Source organism: Cygnus olor, chromosome 1 (assembly GCF_009769625.2).
Source record: "Cygnus olor isolate bCygOlo1 chromosome 1, bCygOlo1.pri.v2, whole genome shotgun sequence".
In the NCBI taxonomy this organism is placed as follows: domain Eukaryota; kingdom Metazoa; phylum Chordata; class Aves; order Anseriformes; family Anatidae; genus Cygnus; species Cygnus olor.
In genome coordinates, this window is record NC_049169.1 from 33,159,355 (window position 1) to 33,179,834 (window position 20,480).

The 20,480-nt window shown below is 38.7% G+C and overlaps 1 protein-coding gene across 1 annotated transcript in view; it reads left to right on the top strand.

The window, feature by feature from the left end:
• The window catches only part of ARID2 (AT-rich interaction domain 2), a 104,942-nt gene that overhangs the window by 82,796 nt on the left and 1,666 nt on the right, over window positions 1–20,480 (top strand). Inside the window, 5 exon segments of the mRNA XM_040551684.1 lie at window positions 7,941–8,089; window positions 13,363–13,501; window positions 13,596–13,681; window positions 17,872–17,995; window positions 18,081–18,172. Coding sequence (XP_040407618.1) covers window positions 7,941–8,089; window positions 13,363–13,501; window positions 13,596–13,681; window positions 17,872–17,995; window positions 18,081–18,172 — 590 coding nt within the window.

Below are 20,480 nucleotides of genomic sequence, written 5' to 3' on the forward strand. Positions count from 1 at the left end.
CGTGTTTACATGTTTTCCATTGCCCATACAAATAGATGTGCTGCCAGCTTGGTCTGCAATTCAGTGCAAATCTGCAGATCCAAATCTTAGCTTAATGTCTGTTTCCATGGAATTTAGCTTATTCTTCTGTCTGGAGGATGCCCTTGCTTTCTTCAAAACGATGAAAAAACACTTCCTTTAAAATGTGTGTGTTGGCCTAGAAGCAGTACCTGGCTAGCTCTTTTTTTCCAAAGGTGTCTAGCTGCTGCAAAACAGCCATTGTTTTGCTGGAAAAGCAGATGTTGAAGTATTTCCAGTATTAAGTCTGCTTTTAGGAGTAGGTTTGAGACACCCAGAAATAGTATGTAGCCTAATTCTTGCTGACTCAGTGTGGGTTTTACTGGTGACCGTTGGGTGTAGGTACTGTACAATCATGTGAAATTAGTTTCTCCCTCCCATTTTGAGACCCTTTCTTGTATGATAAGCAGCTTCCTTGTCTCTGGCTTGTTGAAAGGCAGCAGCTAAGGGGCACTTGTTTCACTCGAACATCTGCATTGTTTTATCCTCTCTAGAGTACCTAGCCTATACTTTCCCTCTTGCAGAAGAAATAAGGGAAGATGCTTCTTTCTGCAAACAGCATGAAGTTTAGTATAAATACAACCCATGGAAGAAAAATGGTGAGGGACAGGAAATAAAGGGATATTAGCTATAGCAAAATTACATAGCTGCTGAATCTGTTATTATGTGATTTCCTGCTTGTCTGTCATCTTGAAATTTTATTTTAAACTAGAGTAAGTATTTCAGAGAAGTGAGAAAGGAATAGAGGAAGAAAATTTGTAATAAAATTTGACCACAGCAGGAAGGCTGGAAAAGGAGATGCAGAAGACAGCAGAGGGAGGAGGAGTGTTGCTTATGCAGCTGTTGCAGGATAAGTTGTCATGAACTGCAGAGGGGAGAAAGGGAAGATGCTTGAATCAAAGATAAGGAAAGGCAAACAAAGGGGAGGAGGGGGAACAGCAAAGAGAAGGCAAGAAAAAAAGTGAAAAATTCTTCAGGGAACATAAAATTTAAGGTTGGTTTCATGATATGAGTGGTACTATGAAATGGGCTGCTACTGTATGCCTGAGGAGGAAAAATGGCCTGGAACAATAATGAAAATTACAAACTTCATGTTTATGAGACAGCCCGTGTGGTGCTCTCTAAATGCAGTTAGACAACTACAGGTGTCTTCTGGGTATAGTCTGTGATGGTTCAGTGTTAATTGTACATGTCAACAGGACTCGCTGAAAATAACTACATAGATACTGACTTTTTTTGGAATTTTATACACAAATTGAGCTATGGGTATATGAGTTATGTCAGAAAAGGAACGTATGATGCACAGTGTTGGATTTCTTTTTTTCATATATCTCCATCTGTATTTGTAAGCCCCTGAAACGTGACCTTGCGAGGAGACAGAGCTGGCACGTTACTTTCTTAGCTTTCTTTTTTTCTCTGTTTCTGGTTCCTGGATTATGACTTTCCTGAGGCATTGTGCTGGTGTGGGGATGAAAAGGAAAAAGAAATGAGTAATTACCTACCTGTGTACTTACTTTTCCTTTTCCATTTTTTCCTTACTCCTCTTCAAACTCCTCCGAAACATCTGTTGAACATAACCACGTTGGTTTACCCCAATGGGTTTGTGTTTTGAAGAAGCGCCCTGATATCATGCCAGGTTCCTACAAGTGAGCAAATCAGATGTGAATTGCCTGATCTGGCTTTTAAAGTAATCACTTCCCCGCTCATCACTGTCATCCCCTCATAAACAAAGCATTCCTGTTTCTCTTATGGCCGCCCACTTGAAACATGCTTGTGTGGAAATTTAGGTGGCAAAAACCGCATAAGCGTTGCCTTAACTATTTGCTCCTGCTCTCTGTTGATTGGGAAGCTGAGAATTACCATGCACCAGAAAGCAGGTGTGTAGCCCCAGGAGGTGTAATTCACTCCTAGTCACAGAGCAAATGAGTTTCTCAGCTGGAAGTACTGAAATACAGAATCTCTGCGCTTTTATTGCTCTGTGCTTGTGAAGCACACTGTTGCAAGCAGACTTAAACCTTAGCAGTCGAACAACAAGAAAAGAACGTTTGCTTTAGTGCCTTCCCAGCCACCTGACCCCTATCTCATGCTCAAGTCCTGCTATGTTCATCTTCAGCTTATGTGTTGCCTTTTAATACATTCCATTATCTTGAGGAAGCTAAACATGAAAATTTCAGTAAGATTTAACTGTAAGTTCCATGATACATAATAATTAACCATTTAATGTTAATATAAACCTATTTACGTATGGGTTTGCACGTACAGGTGATGGGTGTAGAAAAGCCTAATGCTTTTAAACTGCGTACAGCTCTGCATGTCAACAGGGCCCCATCACACTGGCACACAGTGTGCGCTCCTGCCGGAGGCGCAGTAGGCCTTCAAATAGGGAAGACGTCATGGTAAATAGTTATCCATGAATCCATAAAGAGAATGGCAGCGTTGGTTCTGCGAAATGGAGGTGCGGGCTATTTCTGGCCCCTACCGTGGGGTTTGTTGCTCCTAGCACCCAGGGAGCACCTGGCCTTGAACACCTCCAGGGATGGGGCATCCACAGCTTCTCTGGGCAGCCTGTGTCAGTGCCTCACCACCCTCACAGTAAAGAATTTCTTCCTAATGCTTAATCTAAATCTACCCTCTTTTAGTTTAAAGCCGTTACCCCCAGTCTTATCACTACGTGCCCTTGTAAAAAGTCCCTCCTCACCTTTCCTGCAGGCCCCCTTTAGGCACTGAAGGGCCGCTCTAAGGTCCCCCCGGAGCCTCCTCTTCTCCAGGCTGAACAGCCCCAACTCCCTCAGCCTGTCCTCACAGCAGAGCTGCTCCAGCCCTCTGAGCACCCTCTTGGCCCTCCTCTGGACTCAATCTAACAGGTCCATGTCCTTCTTGTGCTCGAGGCCCCAGAGCTGAACACAGCACTCCAGGTGGTGTCTCAGGAAGAGCAGAGCAGAGGGGGAGAATCCCCTCGCTCACCCTGCTGGCCATGCTGCTTTTGATGCAGCCCAGATACAGTTCAGCCATTTCAATGCAGAAAGGTACCTGAGAGAGCAGAATTTTAAGAGGACCCTCTGTATTGTTTTAAAGTTTATCTATAATAGCAATGTGTAGGGTAGGTAGTAAAATATATACTAAAAGAATTAGTAGTTTGAAGCGTTGCAATACAATACAGTAGTCAGTTTTAAGCAAAATTTTAACAGCCAGTCTTAAGTGTAGACTCTAAAAATAATGTATTTTTTTACTTTGCATAAATTGTAATTCTTTAAAGACTGCTGTCAAAAGATGTTCTTCAAAATGAACTGGGGGAGTGACCAAACAGCTGTCTCTCAAGTCAGTATCAGTGACATAATTCAAGGAATGTGCTTGAAGAATAATGTAGCCAGCATTGTTAGTGTTGGCTACCATCGTGTTTATCTCCATTGCAATATATTCTTGTTCCCATTGGCCCAGGGAGCAAGATGAAAAAAACTGTTCTTTAAAGCATCCTCCTCTGTGTTTAATCATCTGTGCCAGGTTCTTGATGAGGCCAGTACCTCATTTCTGGCCTTTCCGTGGTCAATTCAGAAGTGACATTTTTATCCTGAAGAAATGACTGTAGTTAAAGGCAGCTGGCAAAGTAAAGGTAAAATTAAGATTAATTAAAGATAAAGTTAAGGTAACTAGAAGAAAAATAAGCTCAATATTTTTCTCCACTTTTTAAGTGGAAGTAGAAATTTCAAAGAATTCTTCATGTATATAGCTCTCTATCATATAGGAATCGCAGCAGCTGGACTAAAAAAGCTGCTTTCTGGGCAGGACCTGTGCCTGAGCCAGAACCTGCCGTGATGGGAAGTGCATTGCAGGGCACCTGATGGTTCTCACTAGGGCAGCTCCAGTTCAGCTAGGCTTGCTAGCCGTGGTTCAACATTTGCCACGTCTCCGTATGGGACCTTGCCTTCTGCTCTGAATCAAAGCACGCTGCTGGTAATAGGGACATGGTGCTAGAAGGGCCTGTCTGGTTCCAGCCACGTCAAGTCAAGCTGAGCGTGGGGCAGCCTCCACTCGTGAGAGCAGAACCGGCCTGTAAAGCAGAGAACTGCCTTTACCCAGCACTGAACCCGAGCTAATGCAGGTCATGGCTGGTGCTGTGTTTGAGATGTCCTTCATTTGTAGTGCAGGTGAAGAGCCCGTGAGTAATCAAACAGTGACTGCAGTCGTTTTCTCTGCTTTCTTTAGTACATAGTCAGGCAAGTTCTTCTTCTGAGAGAAACCACTGATGGCCAGCAGTCTGCATAACCCATTTTTTTCACAGCGGATCCTGAAGTTACAAAAATCCTAACTTTAATCATTAACACTCAAACTTTTGCGTCTTATACATCTGCACTGCAAGCTGAGAGATCTGCCTTGAGTTGAAATCTTGCTGCAAAGACCCTGGTAATCAACAACGGGGATTACAGAAATGCTCCCATAAAGTGTATGAAGGAGTTCAGAATGTGCTGTCTTAGGGGTTGCTCTCAAGGTGCAATTAAAGAAGGAGTCAGTTTGTCAGAGAATGGTATTTCTGTATCTCTTTAAAAAGTTGCTTCGGATTTCTTTGTGCAGTGTCTTAGCTGCTTTAACACAATTTGTTGTGTTCTAGGGCTCCCAGAAACATGGCAAACACAATTACCAGGAGGTCAGTTTGTGTGGAACTAACGGTAATTTAGGGCAAACTTGCTGGAGTAGCTTAGATCTTTTGAATTGGGAACTCCCTAAACATAGATTAGTTCCTTATATATGTGTATATGTAATACAAATATTGTATATTTAGCTGCTCTGCTTTAGTTAGGATTTAGTTTCTCAAAAAGTTGTGTGCTTATATCCTGTATAAGGACTCACAAGTCCTTAAAATGGCATTCAGTGATCTGCGAAAGTGGTTTTATGACCTGGTTATGTATTTGAAACAAGAGCTAGGATGCTGATGCTAGAGGTACTGTGCAGTCCTGGGGTCCAGTGAGGTTTGATTTGCAAAAGTGCTAAGTGGTGTCAACTGCAAATCGTGATCGTGGAGAGAGCTAGCCTGAGCATAAAAAGATGCTGTAAAACTGTCAGGAGTGCTAGAGTACTGGGCAGTGGATTTCTGGGGGAACCTGGAATTATTAAATGTCGTTGCTAGTGGAGGAAATCTTGTGAAATATCTGAGGACACGAGGAAACTTCTTTCAGCGGTACTTCCCTGAGAAATAATTTATTAGAGGAGGTGAAATGCTATACTTAATTCTTAACATACAGAACTAAGTTTGCATAGTCGTTACGTATCAGTACGGTAAAGGAGGTAGCATGTAGCAAGTATTTCTAGGTACATTCTGAAATAAAGGAGTTCACACCTGATGTCAGTGATTTCCAGCGTACCATGCATTATTTAAATCAACACATGAAGAAAAAAAAAAAAAAACAACTATCAGTATTTCTGATCTCTGGAATGAAGAAAGGAAAGCTTTAAGATGTTCAAACACAGAACTTTTGTTTCTAAAATAAGACCTAGGAAAACAAATGCGACTTCCCTTCTTCTGTTGATGTATATAATACAATCAGCCCTAATGATGGACAGGCGATACATTTGACTTAGTAAGGCATGGGCGTTGTAACCAGCTAATGCTACAAGTTGGAACAAAGCTACCCTACTCCAAAGTGCAACAGTAATAAGAGAACACTAAACAACAATTACCTTATATGTTTCTTTTCAGTCTACTAGCTTTGTATTTTTTTTTTCCTCATAGGAGTCTAAGGTAGGAAGGAATTGGAGGGAGGGAATTGATTTTAACTTTTTGTCCTGAAAATTGTTTCCCTTTCTGAGTTCTTTCATTTTCAACATTTAACGTTTTGTATCTAATATCTCAGTTCTCCTTATTTAAAATAATACCGTCTCATTAAAAATTGTTTAAGACCTTAGAATGCCACTAGGAGAGCTTGCCAGGAAAACCCTTGAGAAAATTCATAATTCCGGATTAATTGCAGGGTTTGCGTAGAATGGAGTAAATAATACATGAACCACACATTGAAGGACGTGAATTAAATGAAATCCTGAATTAATTCAGTAATCTCACTCTCTTCAGCACATTAAATGAGACGCAAGTTCTGTGGGGATAAAAAGTTGCACAAAGACCATCATTATGTACCGACAGAAGGATGCTAAGTGGAGATTGCAAAATGAGCCGTACTGCTGACTCTCGAGGATTTTACTTTCAGCTTCACTTTAAAAACGCCTCGTTAAAGGGAGGTGGATCCTAAAAGGGTGTGTGCTCGTGTGTACCTGTGTTAAAAAAAGACATTGTGAAAATTCGTTACCCAATCTGTTAAAGGGCTTAGAGATCTTTAAGTGAAAATAATTGCAGAGTCCAAAACAATTTGTATTTATGACTAATGGGCTCAAATCCCTTCTTACAACTTTTCTCATACACCAGCAACAGGCATCCTGTAATAGTCACGTTGTGCTCTGTAGTTTTGCTGAGTTTTTGCCTCGTTTTTGTCAGGATTTGTGCTTAGACATGGGGGTATTTTGGTTTTGATAACACTTCTTTTGCTGTCTTTTTGGCCATGTTATTAGCTAGTGTTGTACAGTCCTTCATTACCTTGGGGGAGAGTTTTCTGCGCTGCCAAAAGGAGAGCAGGAGCAAGAAAACTTCAGAGCGATATGCAAATGACATGTCAGAAGTTGCACTTACCTGTTTCTTTGCAGTTAAAATCTGAAGCTGTTCAGTAACAGAGCTGTAACGATGTCAACAAGGTGTTGTGTGCACCACTTGAGTGTGGATTTAAAAGTGGTTTTATTTGGGCTCTGAAACAGTGATGCGTTCGTTTTCTGTCAGTAGGGAATAAAACAACTTCTTTGCTGGATAGTATTCAAAAGCTTAATATTTTTACTGTCATCCTTCTTATAAATGCCTGGCCAGCCAGAGACTTGTAGGAAAAAAGGAAGAAGAGAATCAGTATAAAATAAACAGCGTTCCAAGTGGGGCAATCAGCATTCGGTATTTTATTACTCAGAGGGGAGGTGGAAGGAAAAAAAAAAACAACTTTTTTTTTGAACTTTGTAGTTGACTTAAGATATTTTTTATTCAATGTTAGAATAAGATTCTCGTAAAGTTGTGAGAGATCAAGGGGAACATCTATTTTAGCTGTTTGTATTCAATGTACACAAGTAGCACAGCGTGTTTAGATGTTCTGGTGTGGTATATAAAGGGATGTGCGGTTTTACAAGAGCTTAAATAATTACATCATTTGCAAAGTTTTGTAGAGAAAAAAGTGTCATTGTTTGAGCCAACTGGTCTTTGATAGTGTTTTTCCAGCATTGTTCAGTTTACCTTTTGCTACGTACTGTGTAACACAGACTGATGTGTACTAATGAGATGCTTCAAGAATTCCACAGCTGCAGCGTGTGAACCATCTCATCAAAGAGAAGCTTTAGATTATCAGTGCTCATCTTACTTTTTAGCAATATTTTCTCCTACATTAAATGGGAAAGCAAAGTAATCCCTATGCTGATGATACTGTAACCCCTTGTGTTTGCAGTTTTTCTTTTTCTTTAAGACTAAATAGAATGTTTGCAAAATAACGAGAACCTTTGTTCCGCTGGTGCCCTAGAGAAATACCTTTGCATTCATAATTCTCTATTTGAATTTGGGTGTAAGATGTAGGAGTTTGAATGCTAGAAACTTCTGCATAAATAATAATAATAAAGTAAAAGTTGTAAAAAGTGTAAAAGCTGTATCTATCCCTCTTTATTATGTCTGTTAATGCTTATTTAGAAATTGTTAAAATCTGAAAATTTGTTGGATGACTGAAGCATAAAACAAAAGATCTTTGAGCAAACAGTAAAGTGTATGTCATGTCTTGTTATATGCCCTGTTTAAAACTGTGTTTTAACCCTTTCTGCAGAGCACACCTGCGACGTCAATACCAACAGTGCAAGTACAAGGCCAGCAGATCAATTTGCAGCCACCTTCATACACTGCAGCAAGTCAGCATGCAGAGCAAATGAAGAAACCTGGACAGAACTTCATGTGTCTGTGGCAATCTTGTAAAAAGTAAGCGGCTCTTTTATTTAATAATAAGTAGCTGGTGCTTGTAAAGTTATACGACAAGTTCTATCCATTCTGTTTCCTTAAGGTACCTTATACCTGGTTAATAGGGAAAAGAAAAAGTGAAAAATGTTGAGGAAATGGAAGAGTGCAAGTCATTTAGCTGCCCTCAATTATACTTCAGAACGTAAAACATATTTGGTGGCTTTCTTTTAATATATTGATTCTTCAGTAATAAATAAAATACTTTCATGTAGTTGTGCAAGAAAAAATAATCCTTGCTCTGATGCTTGTTTTCTGCATTGCAAATAGAAAAATAGTGACTGTGCTCCAGTTACAAATAATATCTAGACTTTTTTTTTATGTATCCATCCTTTAATGCATTTCCTGTGTTTCCAGTTTTGCAAGAGCAGAGTGTTGCAATTCTTTGTCCTGGTCAAAGTCTTGTTTAGATTATGACTAATTTTAGTTATTATGGTACCATTTGTGTGCCACAGGACTCCTTGTCACACAAGGAAGTAAAAAGGCACTTAGCCATAAGACTGGACAGCAATGATTGGACTTGCTTCATTTGTTGTTTTTGTACATAAAAAAAAAATAAGATTTTTATTTAGAAAAAAAAAAGAGGGGTGAGCTAACAGACTTTGGATACTGATTTTTAAAATAGCGTTGGTTTGTGAATGTGAAAAGTTCTCAGTGAAGGATACAGACTTCTGAAACAAAGGCAGTTGTCAAATAGCCACTTTGAAAACAGTGACAGAAATTAGGTAAGTTTAGAATGGGCATGAAAAAGGATGAGACAGTTTGTAGTTGTAGGACAAGACAAAGGGAGCATAAAGATGAGCTGATTTGGCAGAAAGCTGGTGTATAGATGTTCAGAAAGTAGGAATGAAAGACAGAAAATTTGTTGGAACTGATGGTGAAAATGAGGCATTTGAACAGAACTCAAAGGAGGAATACTGAAGGACAGTTAATTTGTAGACCCCTTAAGTTGTAGGTTCTGTTTCTTTCATTCCTTACAAACAATTCAAAGACCATTAAGTCAATGCCAAGATCTATGGATTTTAGGTAAGATTCTGGCTGGTACTATAGATATCTACTGTGGCTTTTTAAATCCTTGCCCTAATTTCACCTTAAAAGGGATTTTTGTGTCTTTGGTAGGTAACGCTTCTCTGCATAAGAAATGCATGTAAGGCTATAGAATAAGTACAGCTGTAGATCCATATTCCACTAGCTTCACAATAGATGCGTAAATACCTTTGTTGGTAGAAGAGTGGGTATACTGGGGTAGAAGTGAAAATCTGGGAGTATTTCCTAACAGAAATCTTGGCAGTTTATATCAACTTGGAGAGTTTGTTGAATTACAGTTTTGAAGCATAAGTTAGTCACCAACTTTATTCCATGTCTTCAGTTGTGTGTGGGATGACTTGTGCAGAATCAAAGTGGCATCTAGCCGTGGAACAAGCTGGTATCATGTGAACTATGATGTACATATGTGCAGACAAATCTTGGGGCAGGAGGAGGACCAATACAATTATGATTACCTTACATTATCAGTCTTCTTGCAAGTCTGTCTGAAGTTATTATTCTGGTAAAAATTTTCCTGAGACTGGAGTCAAGGGCTACAGGGCCAATATTTTATGAGTTAATCTCTGCCTTTTATTTCAGACACTGTACTTTTTCTTTAGTTTCTCCTGTAGTTACTATACTGATTTTTGTTCGTAGTTGTTTCATTACTTTTAAAGCCCTCAGAGATTTTGCATTGTTACAATATAGTCTCTTTTTCTTACATTGTTGCTGATTTTTAAATATTTATTTCAGCCCCAGCCTAAAAACAGTTTTGACAAATCTTACACTCAGCATTCTGTGTGGTGAAGAAAGAATCAAAATGTTAAGTTAGCATCTTCATCATATGTATATTGCTTATGCATATTCTTTCAACAGCTTGATAAAAATCAGCAGCATCAAGTATCCCATAGGCTTCCTGTTTCTAATAGGCATAAAAATCTGGAATTGTCACCTATTATTGAGAGCTACACTGAAAACAGCTGCAATCTTCGCTGCTGCTATTGTTGTTTAAGCAGGAAACAAGAAGTTTCTTTTGAGTGAGTTATTAGACTACCTTGTTAATTTTACGTCTGATACTTGGTTTCATTCACGTTTGCTTAGCCATTAGGTATTAAGCAGGCAGGTTTATCATTGTGATAGAACAGTGTTTCTTTTGTGGTGTTCATGGTTAACCAGGAAGATAGGACAGTGGATTAATTTGACGGTCATTTACCCTTGTTTCTGTGAGCATGTTTGTTAGTTTTATTCTCACAATATAGTAGAGTTAAGTGTTCCTTCCAGTCTGCATTGCAGGAGGCAGTGAAGGCCCTCAGAAACATTTTATTGACAGTCACAGTAAATGTGGATAAGCAGGATTCCGAAGGTGTGGCTGTTTTTGTTGGCTTCTTTTGTTTTATTTTAGAACTTAATTTGGAAGCATTATACCAAGAGGTTGGTACTTCACCCTACAGAGTTTGATGTATATAACATCTACATTACACGGTCCTCATTACTTGTAGTGTCTGAAGACCACAACGAGATCAGGCCCAACTATATGCAAATACTTGTAACGATCAGCCTCTCCCAGATGAGTTCTGGTTTAATATCTGAAGTGGAAGTAAAACTCTGAACGTTGTCAGCACACTGCTTTGCATTAAGGATGGTACAGAAAGTAGGTGTTTTTCTTTGAAGTTCAGCTGTCTGCAAGTGCTGCTAATTGTAAGCAGGTTAATTTAAAAGCTGTTACTTTGTTTCACAAGTAGGCAGGAGATGTCTGCTCTTAAATTGCTTTATATTTAAAAAACAAATTGGAATTGCTATCGAATCTCCACTGCCTGTCAGATCAGCTATTAGGTCTGTGCAGCAGCTGAACAGAATGATGGAGAAATTAAGTGGGAAACTAAGAGTTTAGGCTCAACTGACCATATTCTCAGTACTTGAGGTTTTGTATTGCTATAGTGAAATGTTGATTTAAGGCTCATGAATAAATAGATATTTCTTTTCTGAATAAATTTTAAATTTTGCAAACTACTATTATAGATTCTGACTATTCTGCACAAGTTATTGAATAGAATCTTGTCCTGCCAAAAGTAGTTTTTCCTCGCAAAGTTGTAGTAAATCTGAATCTTTTTAGATCACTGTTTGAAGTATAGCATTGGATGCATTATACAGTGAACAAACAAACTCTGTTGAAATGGCAAGGCTTTAAGAAAAATAAAGCTATGTTGAATAAAATGTTTCAAACTACATTTGGGGTTTCATGTATGCCAGGAAATTTGTTTCATCCATGCCAGAGATTATTCATAAAGTGCTAGACTTAAGTTTATGTACTGACTTTCTCCTTTATTATGGAAAGATGTCTCTTTTCTCTGAAGATCAGCTTTCGCTGTTGAGCAAATGTAGATGTAAAACACTGTATTTTCATTGTATTTTCTGTTTGGACCAACAGCATGAGGCAGGTATTTCTTCCCAGCTTCCATTCAGTAAGAGCTGGGATGGAAAAGATGATTTTTTTTATTTTTATTTTTAAAGAAAATAATATTTATTGCTGTGTGGAAGGTAATTGCTGAATTACAGGTGGTTATTGCAGTAGGATTCAGGTTATAACTAAGGTTTGTCTTTGGATGAGACGAGCCCTTTGACACTGCCGTGAGGTTCAGGTAACAGCAGCTGGATGCTTAGGCCCGTGTATCGATCCCAAGTGTTGCACGATGGGCACTATTGAGCTGAGTAGTGGGACACGGAAGGAGGTGACTTGAACTTGTCCCTAAACCACTGCTGTAGGCTTAAGATGGTGCTTCACCCGTGGCTGCTTCCTGGAAGTCTCTGGCCGGGGTCATCTCCCTCTTGGCACTGTTCAGTCCCACATCTTACCGCAAATACTTTTTGTGTTAATTGAAACCGAAATGCTAGCGTGTGAACTGGAGTGGCTGAGGTGGGGGTGTTTCCTCTTCGGTAAGACTGCTTCGGTGGTGGCCTCCATCCAGCAAAGGTGTGAAGGCTGCCGGTGGTAATGACTTCCCAAAAGGCAGCAGCTGGGTTACCAGGCCTATTCTGTCCAAGCCTTAAGCGTGTGGTCATGAGCTGGGTTAGTTGAACTCAAATGAATTGTAGGTGGCCAAATACTCCTTTTATTTTGGTCATTTTTTTGTCTCTTGAAGTAAAAGATGTAATTTGTGATGCTTGAGTTATATTTTAAAACATATCTAGGCTAAAAAGAAAAATCAGTCATTCCCAGTTTTCATTTGGTATGTTTCGAAATACAGTGAGTCTACATTGCCATCTAATAGACAACAAAGGATGTGTTATTTTAACACATGTGACAATTCGAAAATACAGATCTAGGAACTGTTGAGGTGGCATTCAAAATGAGCTGTAACTTTTCTATCACTTTGACATGGAAGAAAAACCTTATCAGGCCTAACAGGCTTTCACCAAATAGAACATCAAAAAAACACATTATATACAGTCCTGAGTATTACAGGGCCAGGCTTAGGACAACTTCATCTCTTATATTGATGCAGAAGCACTTTGAAGTATCTAATGCCATATGCTTTGGGGCTGTGGGGATGCAATGCGCTTTGTTTGACATTTTGGAGAGTCATTTAAAAATTGAGGTTTAATTGAATATGTTGAAAGGGGTCATATAAGTGACATCTTCCAACTTTTGTGCGTATCAGGAAATGTCATCTATTCATTTTCTTGATATTTAAAATTCAGGTGCTAAAAAGCACTAATTTTACACCGATCCCTTATTCTCCACCAGTTTTGTCAAGCATGAAATATTGAGAGCAAATAGGATGAATTGTCTGTATCCCATTTTTCCCAATTAAAGTTCGTATAAGGTCTGAGTATGACTGCCAGTAAAGAAGGAAAACAGGAAAAATAATACATGAAATCCAACATTTTTAGTATTTATAGTTTTGTACCGTATTTTGTTGTATTGCAGAGAAATTACCTGTTGCAATTAAGATGCAATTTTTTGAGTAAAACAAAAAAATTTATGATATTTCAATTAGATTCAGCAAAATCATATTGCCATTTATTGGTAGCTCACTGATAATATACATACATGCTTTTTCCTCTTAAATGTTTAGACCTTCTCATTTATCATTTCATGTTTTCTTTCAGAAAACAAGAATGTGTAGCCAGTGTGGGTTATATTTGTGATAGTTGCACTTCATCATTAACTGAAAAAAAACTTTAAATTTTCCTTTCCTCTCTTTTTGTAGGTGGTTTCAAACACCATCACAGGTCTTCTATCATGCAGCAACTGAACATGGAGGAAAAGATGTCTACCCAGGGCAGTGCTTATGGGAGGGATGTGAACCTTTCCAGCGGCAGAGGTTTTCCTTCATTACCCATTTACAGGTGCAGATTTTCTTTCACATACTACTTCAGAAAACAGTAAGGATTTCATGGGAAAATTACACACACTCTCTGTCTTGCTTTTTTCCCCAAACAGGATAAACATTGTTCCAGAGATGCTTTGCTTGCAGGATTAAAGCAAGATGAACTTGGGCAAGCGGGAAATCAGAAGCCTTCCAATAAGTAAGAGACCTGAGCCTCCTTAGCAATAGAGAAAATAAGAGTATTAGAAATCATTGGAAGAATTTGTGTGTTTATAACTTGGTTTACCAGGTGAAACTCTACATAAAGTCCATAACAGTAATCAAATTTGAAGTCCATTGCATTAAGAGAAAATAGGCAAAGAGGGAAAAGATTCTGATGTGGGAGACATGGTCACAGTTACCATTAAAAGAGCAGGTAGTCCTTTAAGGTATGTTTGTCAGTACTCCATGGTGAACATTATTCGTAATATATTCTACTGGGCAGCATTTTATAACTTCTATTGCAACAGAAAGGTGCTTGTAATGCAAATGGAAAGTAATTTGCTGTGTACAACTGGGCTCTTTCATTCAGCTGAGTTGAATCGTCTTGTAACTTGCTGTGTTCCTTCCAGTTTTATGGTCAAAAATTGGGCTAATTCGATCCAGGTACTCTTACAATAAACATCCTTTTAAACAAGATAATCAAGATAAATACCATGACCTCTAGGTCTTCTTATTTTGTGCTGCTACCTGGAATCAGGTTTGGCTCTCCTTTTTCCCAGAGTTATTTCAGCCATCTGGAATAAATATTATACAGTGAAATACCGTTTCTATGGTGTTTTGGGGACGGTTGTGTTACTGTTGGAGTTATTCAGGGTTCAGTTACTTGTATAAGTGTATTAAGACTAGGGCTTTGTTAGTAACTAACTGGACTCTCTGTTGCAAGCCTAAGTTGTGATTACTTGGTAATCACAGACAGATTGTGATGTAGGTAGTTAAATTGCTACCAAGCTGCTGGAGGCAGCAGAGAGAGAAAACCGAGTATGAAAGCTGAGAAATTTAGTTTGTATTTAAAAATAAAATAAAAAAATCCCCAAACTTCTCAGCACAGACTTATGGGTGCATTATAGTGCCTTGTTTCATTACACTAAGCAGCATTCAGACCTTTGAAAACCACAAAGTGAAGCATGATGGTAATATAGTCTTAAATACTTGGTAAGTGGGAAGCATAGGGCTGATGATACAATCTACTAGTATGATGTGGTTTCAACTCTGCCATTTCAGAAAAGTTTCATCACATAACACATCCAATAGCTCTGTTCCTGCAGGGTTCTTTAGGATTGGCACAGGTACGTGTATGAGGAAAAAAAAAAAGAAAAGCTTTCATACATGCCCTCTTGTAAGGCAGAATTCCCTAATTAGGTCAGATTCAGAAAGTAGCAATTTATGCACAAACAGTTCTCACCAAATCGCTGATATTGCAGCATCACAAGATCTAACGATGTCATTTCAGAATATGAGTTGAAATAAGAGCTTCACACTACTCCACGTAGGAGGTTCTGATTCTCCCTGCCATCTCGTGTGCCTTTGTGCGGCTGTGCACTCTCTGTTTACAGAGAACTGGCTTTAGCTTTTGTCTCACTGCATGGTAAACCCATTGCGCTTTAAAAAATCAAAATAAAACAATTGATGAACTAAAAAATCCGTTTGTTAGATTAGTTGAATGCACTTACCTTGCAGTCAGTTGAACATTAGTGCAGGAGGTGGATTGGAACAAACGAAAGGAACGAGACCTTTCTCTGTCAGCACCCATGTGTGTTAACACCTGTAAGTGTTAACGCCACTCAGTTGCATCATGAAATCATACAGGTTCCTTGACTATTTCTTCTACAGTCTTCCCTCATGTCTCCTTTACTCCACTTCTATTACCAAAGAAGAAATCAACCATCAGGAAAACACGTATTTATTTTTTTATATGTATCCCACATCATCTTCCAGTGTAGCCATGGAGCCAACTTTGCACAACTGACAAGAACATGTGACTAAGTGAGGGAGATGGGACTTGATAATTTGTTTTCCAGAATCAGTGACTTGTCAAATGAAACTCTAAGCTTCCTCCAGAAGGTCATCTCAAGTTGGCTCACATGGTCAACTGTTTACCATGTCTTGAAGCTGACTTGCAAGGTTTGGGCTTAATTTATTTCTCACTGAGCCCTAGAAACTTGTTCGGTATGTCAGTATACTACTGGTAGTCCATATGACTAAACTCTTGTGTGGAGCTGAAACAACTTTGAGAACTGGTGCCAAGAGGAAGCATGTGCCACCCTCAACTTCTAGGCACACATCTTCTCATCACAGTGAAAACTGCTGACTTTCTTCACTTAATCCCTCACCATGTGGGAAAACTGCACCTACCTTAAGGAGTGCAGATAGAGTGAGCGTTACTGGTGCAGGGAGCAAAGTCTGCGGAACACATTTTTCAACAGACACTGTAACTAACAAGAGCGTGTTTCCTTAATTATCATTTCTGCCTATCGTGATACCATATTTACTTGAAAAAAAAAGCATATAATGGCTTTTGCTAGAACCAGGTATACAAAGTTAAGCTGCATTACAGAGCTGGTTGTATACCTTAATTCTCTATTTCTTTGCTTTTAAAGTTGTATTAACTCTTCCTCTTCTGGTTTCCAGAGGTAGCTGAGTATTACCTTCTGGTCAGGTAGCACTAACAACTAAGTATGTTGACTAGCTTTGTGCATTTAAATCTCTTTGGATCTTTGTTATTTTTTTCCCTTGTTGACACTGAAGCATAGGTGGTAGTGTGAGCTATCAAAAATGTTCTTCATGCAGCATGGGAATGGAGCAACTTTAATCATAAAGTGAATGATATGATATTAACTTCTGATATTAAATTGATAATGTAATTAAGAAATTTTAGAACTCCAGATGTTCTTGAGATGCATATGTGCATGGAGACAGAAGTCGGTCCACTTGAGATCTCAGTAACTTTTTATAGACTTTTTTTCCAAAATCATAAAGAGAAGGCAATCCATATTCATTGCAATTGCCCCTTTTCAGTATTTCTAGAATCAAGGCAAAAGTACTTCAACTTTCTAGATCCTATTATGATAGCTGTTGAAGAGAGACATTTGGAACAGCCTCAGGTGATGAATCCGTGTTCTTCTCAATATAAGAAAAACGACAATGTTCCAGAAATTAAAAAGGAAGATCAATAATTACTGTGCTGCAGTCTTCTATAAGCATACGTCATTACCCAACGGTTCCTTAATTCAGCCCCTGCCCTTCTTTTTTTCCTTCGTAAAGACTTTCACTTCTCTTTGCTGGAAGGTGCCTCAATATTCCAATATTCTTACAGGCTGGCTTTAATTAAAAAAAAAAAAAAAAAAAAAAAAAAAAAAAAAACATTTACATTTGATTTATGCTACCTTTGCAAGCACTACTGTATGTTTTTAATATGTTGATATGTTCTAACCAGGGTACTACTTGGGGTTCTAGTACCCTAGTTCTACTAGGGTACTAAAATATTATTAAATATATGGAAGTGATATTTTTCACCGTTGATACTGCAATCATCCCTTGATGATGTTATGACACTTAAAGACTTACTCATTAAGTTGCACACTTACGCATTCTAAACTCTAGTTGTGTGGCTCATTTCAACGTTTCACATGGAAGAATTTTGACTTCAGTGTTCGTACTGAAAATTGAGCATTTGCTTCTGCTATCTTTATTATTTGTACCAGCTTTATAAAATACCCCGAGTAAGTTCTTAATCTCAGTTTGAAAGCTGCAGTAACTGGTTTTACATGTGTTTGGTCTGATTTAACAATTTAATGTTTTATGTCTTAGATCATAACTTGGATCATGTCACCTTACATTGCTTACTAAGCACAACTAATACATGTTTTATATTGTCTCAGTGTTTAATGGTCCCAGCCATGTCAAGTTTTAAACAGCTATATTTTTAGTACAGTCCTGCCCCAATCTCAGATGACATTTGTATAGCCATTATCACTGTTCCTGTTACATTCTATCTAATAAAACATTCCTTTAAGTAGGTACACTTCAGGAAAGTAGCTCTGTCATTAGTACAATATGTTGTTATTCTCCATCACAGATGTCATTGGTGATGAGCAGTACTTCTTCAAGAATGGTCAGGTTTTTTTTTTCCCCACACAAAATAAAGCTTATGATTCTTCTGATGGCTTTGCAGTAAGGTTTCTCGCTGTGGAAAGAAAAGACAAATTGCATATCAGCATCAAAAATTAATGGATCTTTCTGTCTCTGTTCAAATAGATTTTTAAAAAAAATAGTCAAAATACATTTTCAGAGTTGTTAGTTTATCAGAAAGTTGTGTAAAGTTTATTAATTCTTTCTTTGCTAACGTAGGCCGCCAGCTGTAGGGGCTACTCCTGCTGCTCCCAGAGCACAGAAGGCCATTGTGAATCATCCAAGTGCTGCCCTAATGGCGTTAAGGAGGGGATCAAGAAACCTCGTCTTCAGAGATTTCACAGTAAGTCTTGTATGACTCAAGTATTAGATATTAATTATTACCTACTACTATGGATCTTTAACATTTTTTTTCTTTCCTTTTGTAGGATGAAAAAGAGGGACCAATAACTAAACACATCCGATTAACAGCTGCCTTAATATTAAAAAATATTGGTAAATATTCAGAATGTGGTCGCAGGTAAGCATCATATAATTCTTCTAATACTAGTGGGCAGTGTTGCTTTTGTTCTGTTAGGAACCAAACAATAGGTAGTATTTACTTAGCCTTTAAAAAACAAAACAAAACAGAATGTGTATTGACAGTACAGGTTTTTTTTTATCAGTTCTTCAGTGCTTAGTTCCCCACACAACTGCTCAGCATCATCTTACCTAAGATAGTATTTGTGATCCAGACTTTGGAAATTTGGTAAATTTGACAGGTTAAATTTTTGGAGACAAATGAGAGAAGTCTTTGCAGTGGGTCTGTCCCTTTTCCTCCTGAAGGCAGTACTGCATGGCTCTGAAAATTAGTTCTTCTGTGAGGAACTTCCCATTGACCATACACTTGTATCTCAACTTGAGAAAGGGGTGAACGATCTTAGGTGAAGCTTTTATTTTGTTGTGGAGTGACACATAGTTGCATTCCATGTTCGGTGCTTCTCTGTTACTTTTCCCTCCAAAGTCAGATTAAGCTCATGAGTGACTCAGTCAGCTTTTCTCTGACTTGTAGAAGATCCTTCAGTAAGTAAACAGAATAAGACTGACTTGTGGTACCAAGCAGGAAGTGTCCTTTGTGATGCAGAAGGAGTAGTTACTTGCTGTGCCAGTAATCACCATGTGTTTCACTTCTTATTTTTCCAAGAATTCACAGGCTGAGTGTTTTCCTGTTTTTGCTTTGTACTGTTTCACAGCTTCATAATAGGGGAAGTAATTATTTCTAATGAGAATCTGTTATGTTTCTTCTTCAAAAAACTGTCAGTAAGGGGGATTTTCCTAGTTCTACTGGGTAGGGGGTCAGGGTTAGTATTAGTACTGGTTGTAGAACCTCTCCTGTTGTCTTTAGCTGTCTGAATGGGAGTGAAGACAGAGCCAAACTCCTCTTCAGCAGTGTGGTGAAAGGCTAAGGGGAAGCAGACAGAAGTCAGATCAAGGGAAAATCCAGTTAGATATTGTGAATAAAAACAAATTCATGAGCGGTCGAACATTGCAGCAAGTTCCCCAAAGAGGCTGTGCAATCCTTATCCTCTCAGATATTCAAAACCCAGCTGGATATAATTTTGAGCAGTGTGATCCAGCAGTTGGCCCTACTTTGAGCAGGAGCGGGACCACATAACTTCAGAGGTTCCTTATAACCTGAATTAGTCTATGATCTCAGTGGTCACAGGCTTAAGAAAACTTTAAAAGCTTAGATGTTTATGTATAATATTCATCAAATATTTTTGTAGCACTTTTCTAAAGATTAATTGTGAATATTCATGTATCTTCCAGTGTTAGAGAAACACAAAAGGTTCCATTAATTAAATCAAACATGGAATGAATTTTGCTGTGAACCTTACCACTGGCAGCATCTTCAAGTATTTTCTTCCACCAGCTCCGTGTAAATACGTTGTATACTCACGACAGTTGTAGTGTTCCATGTGTTGAGGGTCTTTGAGGGACTTTCTGTATTTTTTGCTGTATTACACCCGTCTCTTATACAGGTGTTGGTGTTAGGCTTGTGCCATGATGGCTTGACCTTAGGTTTTGCTGTCTAAGCACTCAGTTTCTTTCACAGGATATGAACAAGTAGCTATTGAATGAAAGAAAACTCAGTCTTCCCTGACAGCTTTGCCACATTCATTCTTCATGAACTAAAGAACAGGGCTGAAGATTATTTTGAAAGCGTGTGCGTGTTGTGCTTTGTCCTGAGCTCTGGCTGATTTTTTGCTGGTTTCTGCCACTGCTCTCAGTGGTCATGAGGGAAGGTGCCTGTCTCTGGGGCAGGGTCTTCCCTTCTGACAGTCTGCTGGGAACTGAATCTTCAGCAGAGCAGCAGAGTTGGTAGCTGTGGGCAGAAGCTTTCTTAGTTACTGGACCAGAATTACCCTGAATCTTCTCCTTAGTTTGTTGTATCCCCACTTCAGTTATTTTTACTTAAGGCTAGCAAGTTCAGGTGCTGCTAGCTGTGTAGCCAACAGTGCCAAACCTGCTTCAGGATTGACACGATTTCTTCAGCAGGTAGTGTTTCATTCTGTACTCTGCTGGTTACCCCAGTAGTAGCAACCATGTTAGATAGTTTGGAAGTGGTCACAGCAGTGTGGGGAGATGCTTTTAGTCTGAGATACAGGATTTCATTTTGTCTGTGCAAATCTCTCCTTGCTTTCTTCTTCCCTGTCCCGTCTCTTTATAACATTGCAGGATTTTGAGCCCTTGTAGCCTGTAATAGCTTCTCAGTAGTAATTACATTAATTGTGTGGTTTGAAGTGAAAACTCATGCTTTACAACATTTTAAAAGCATTTCCTTTTCA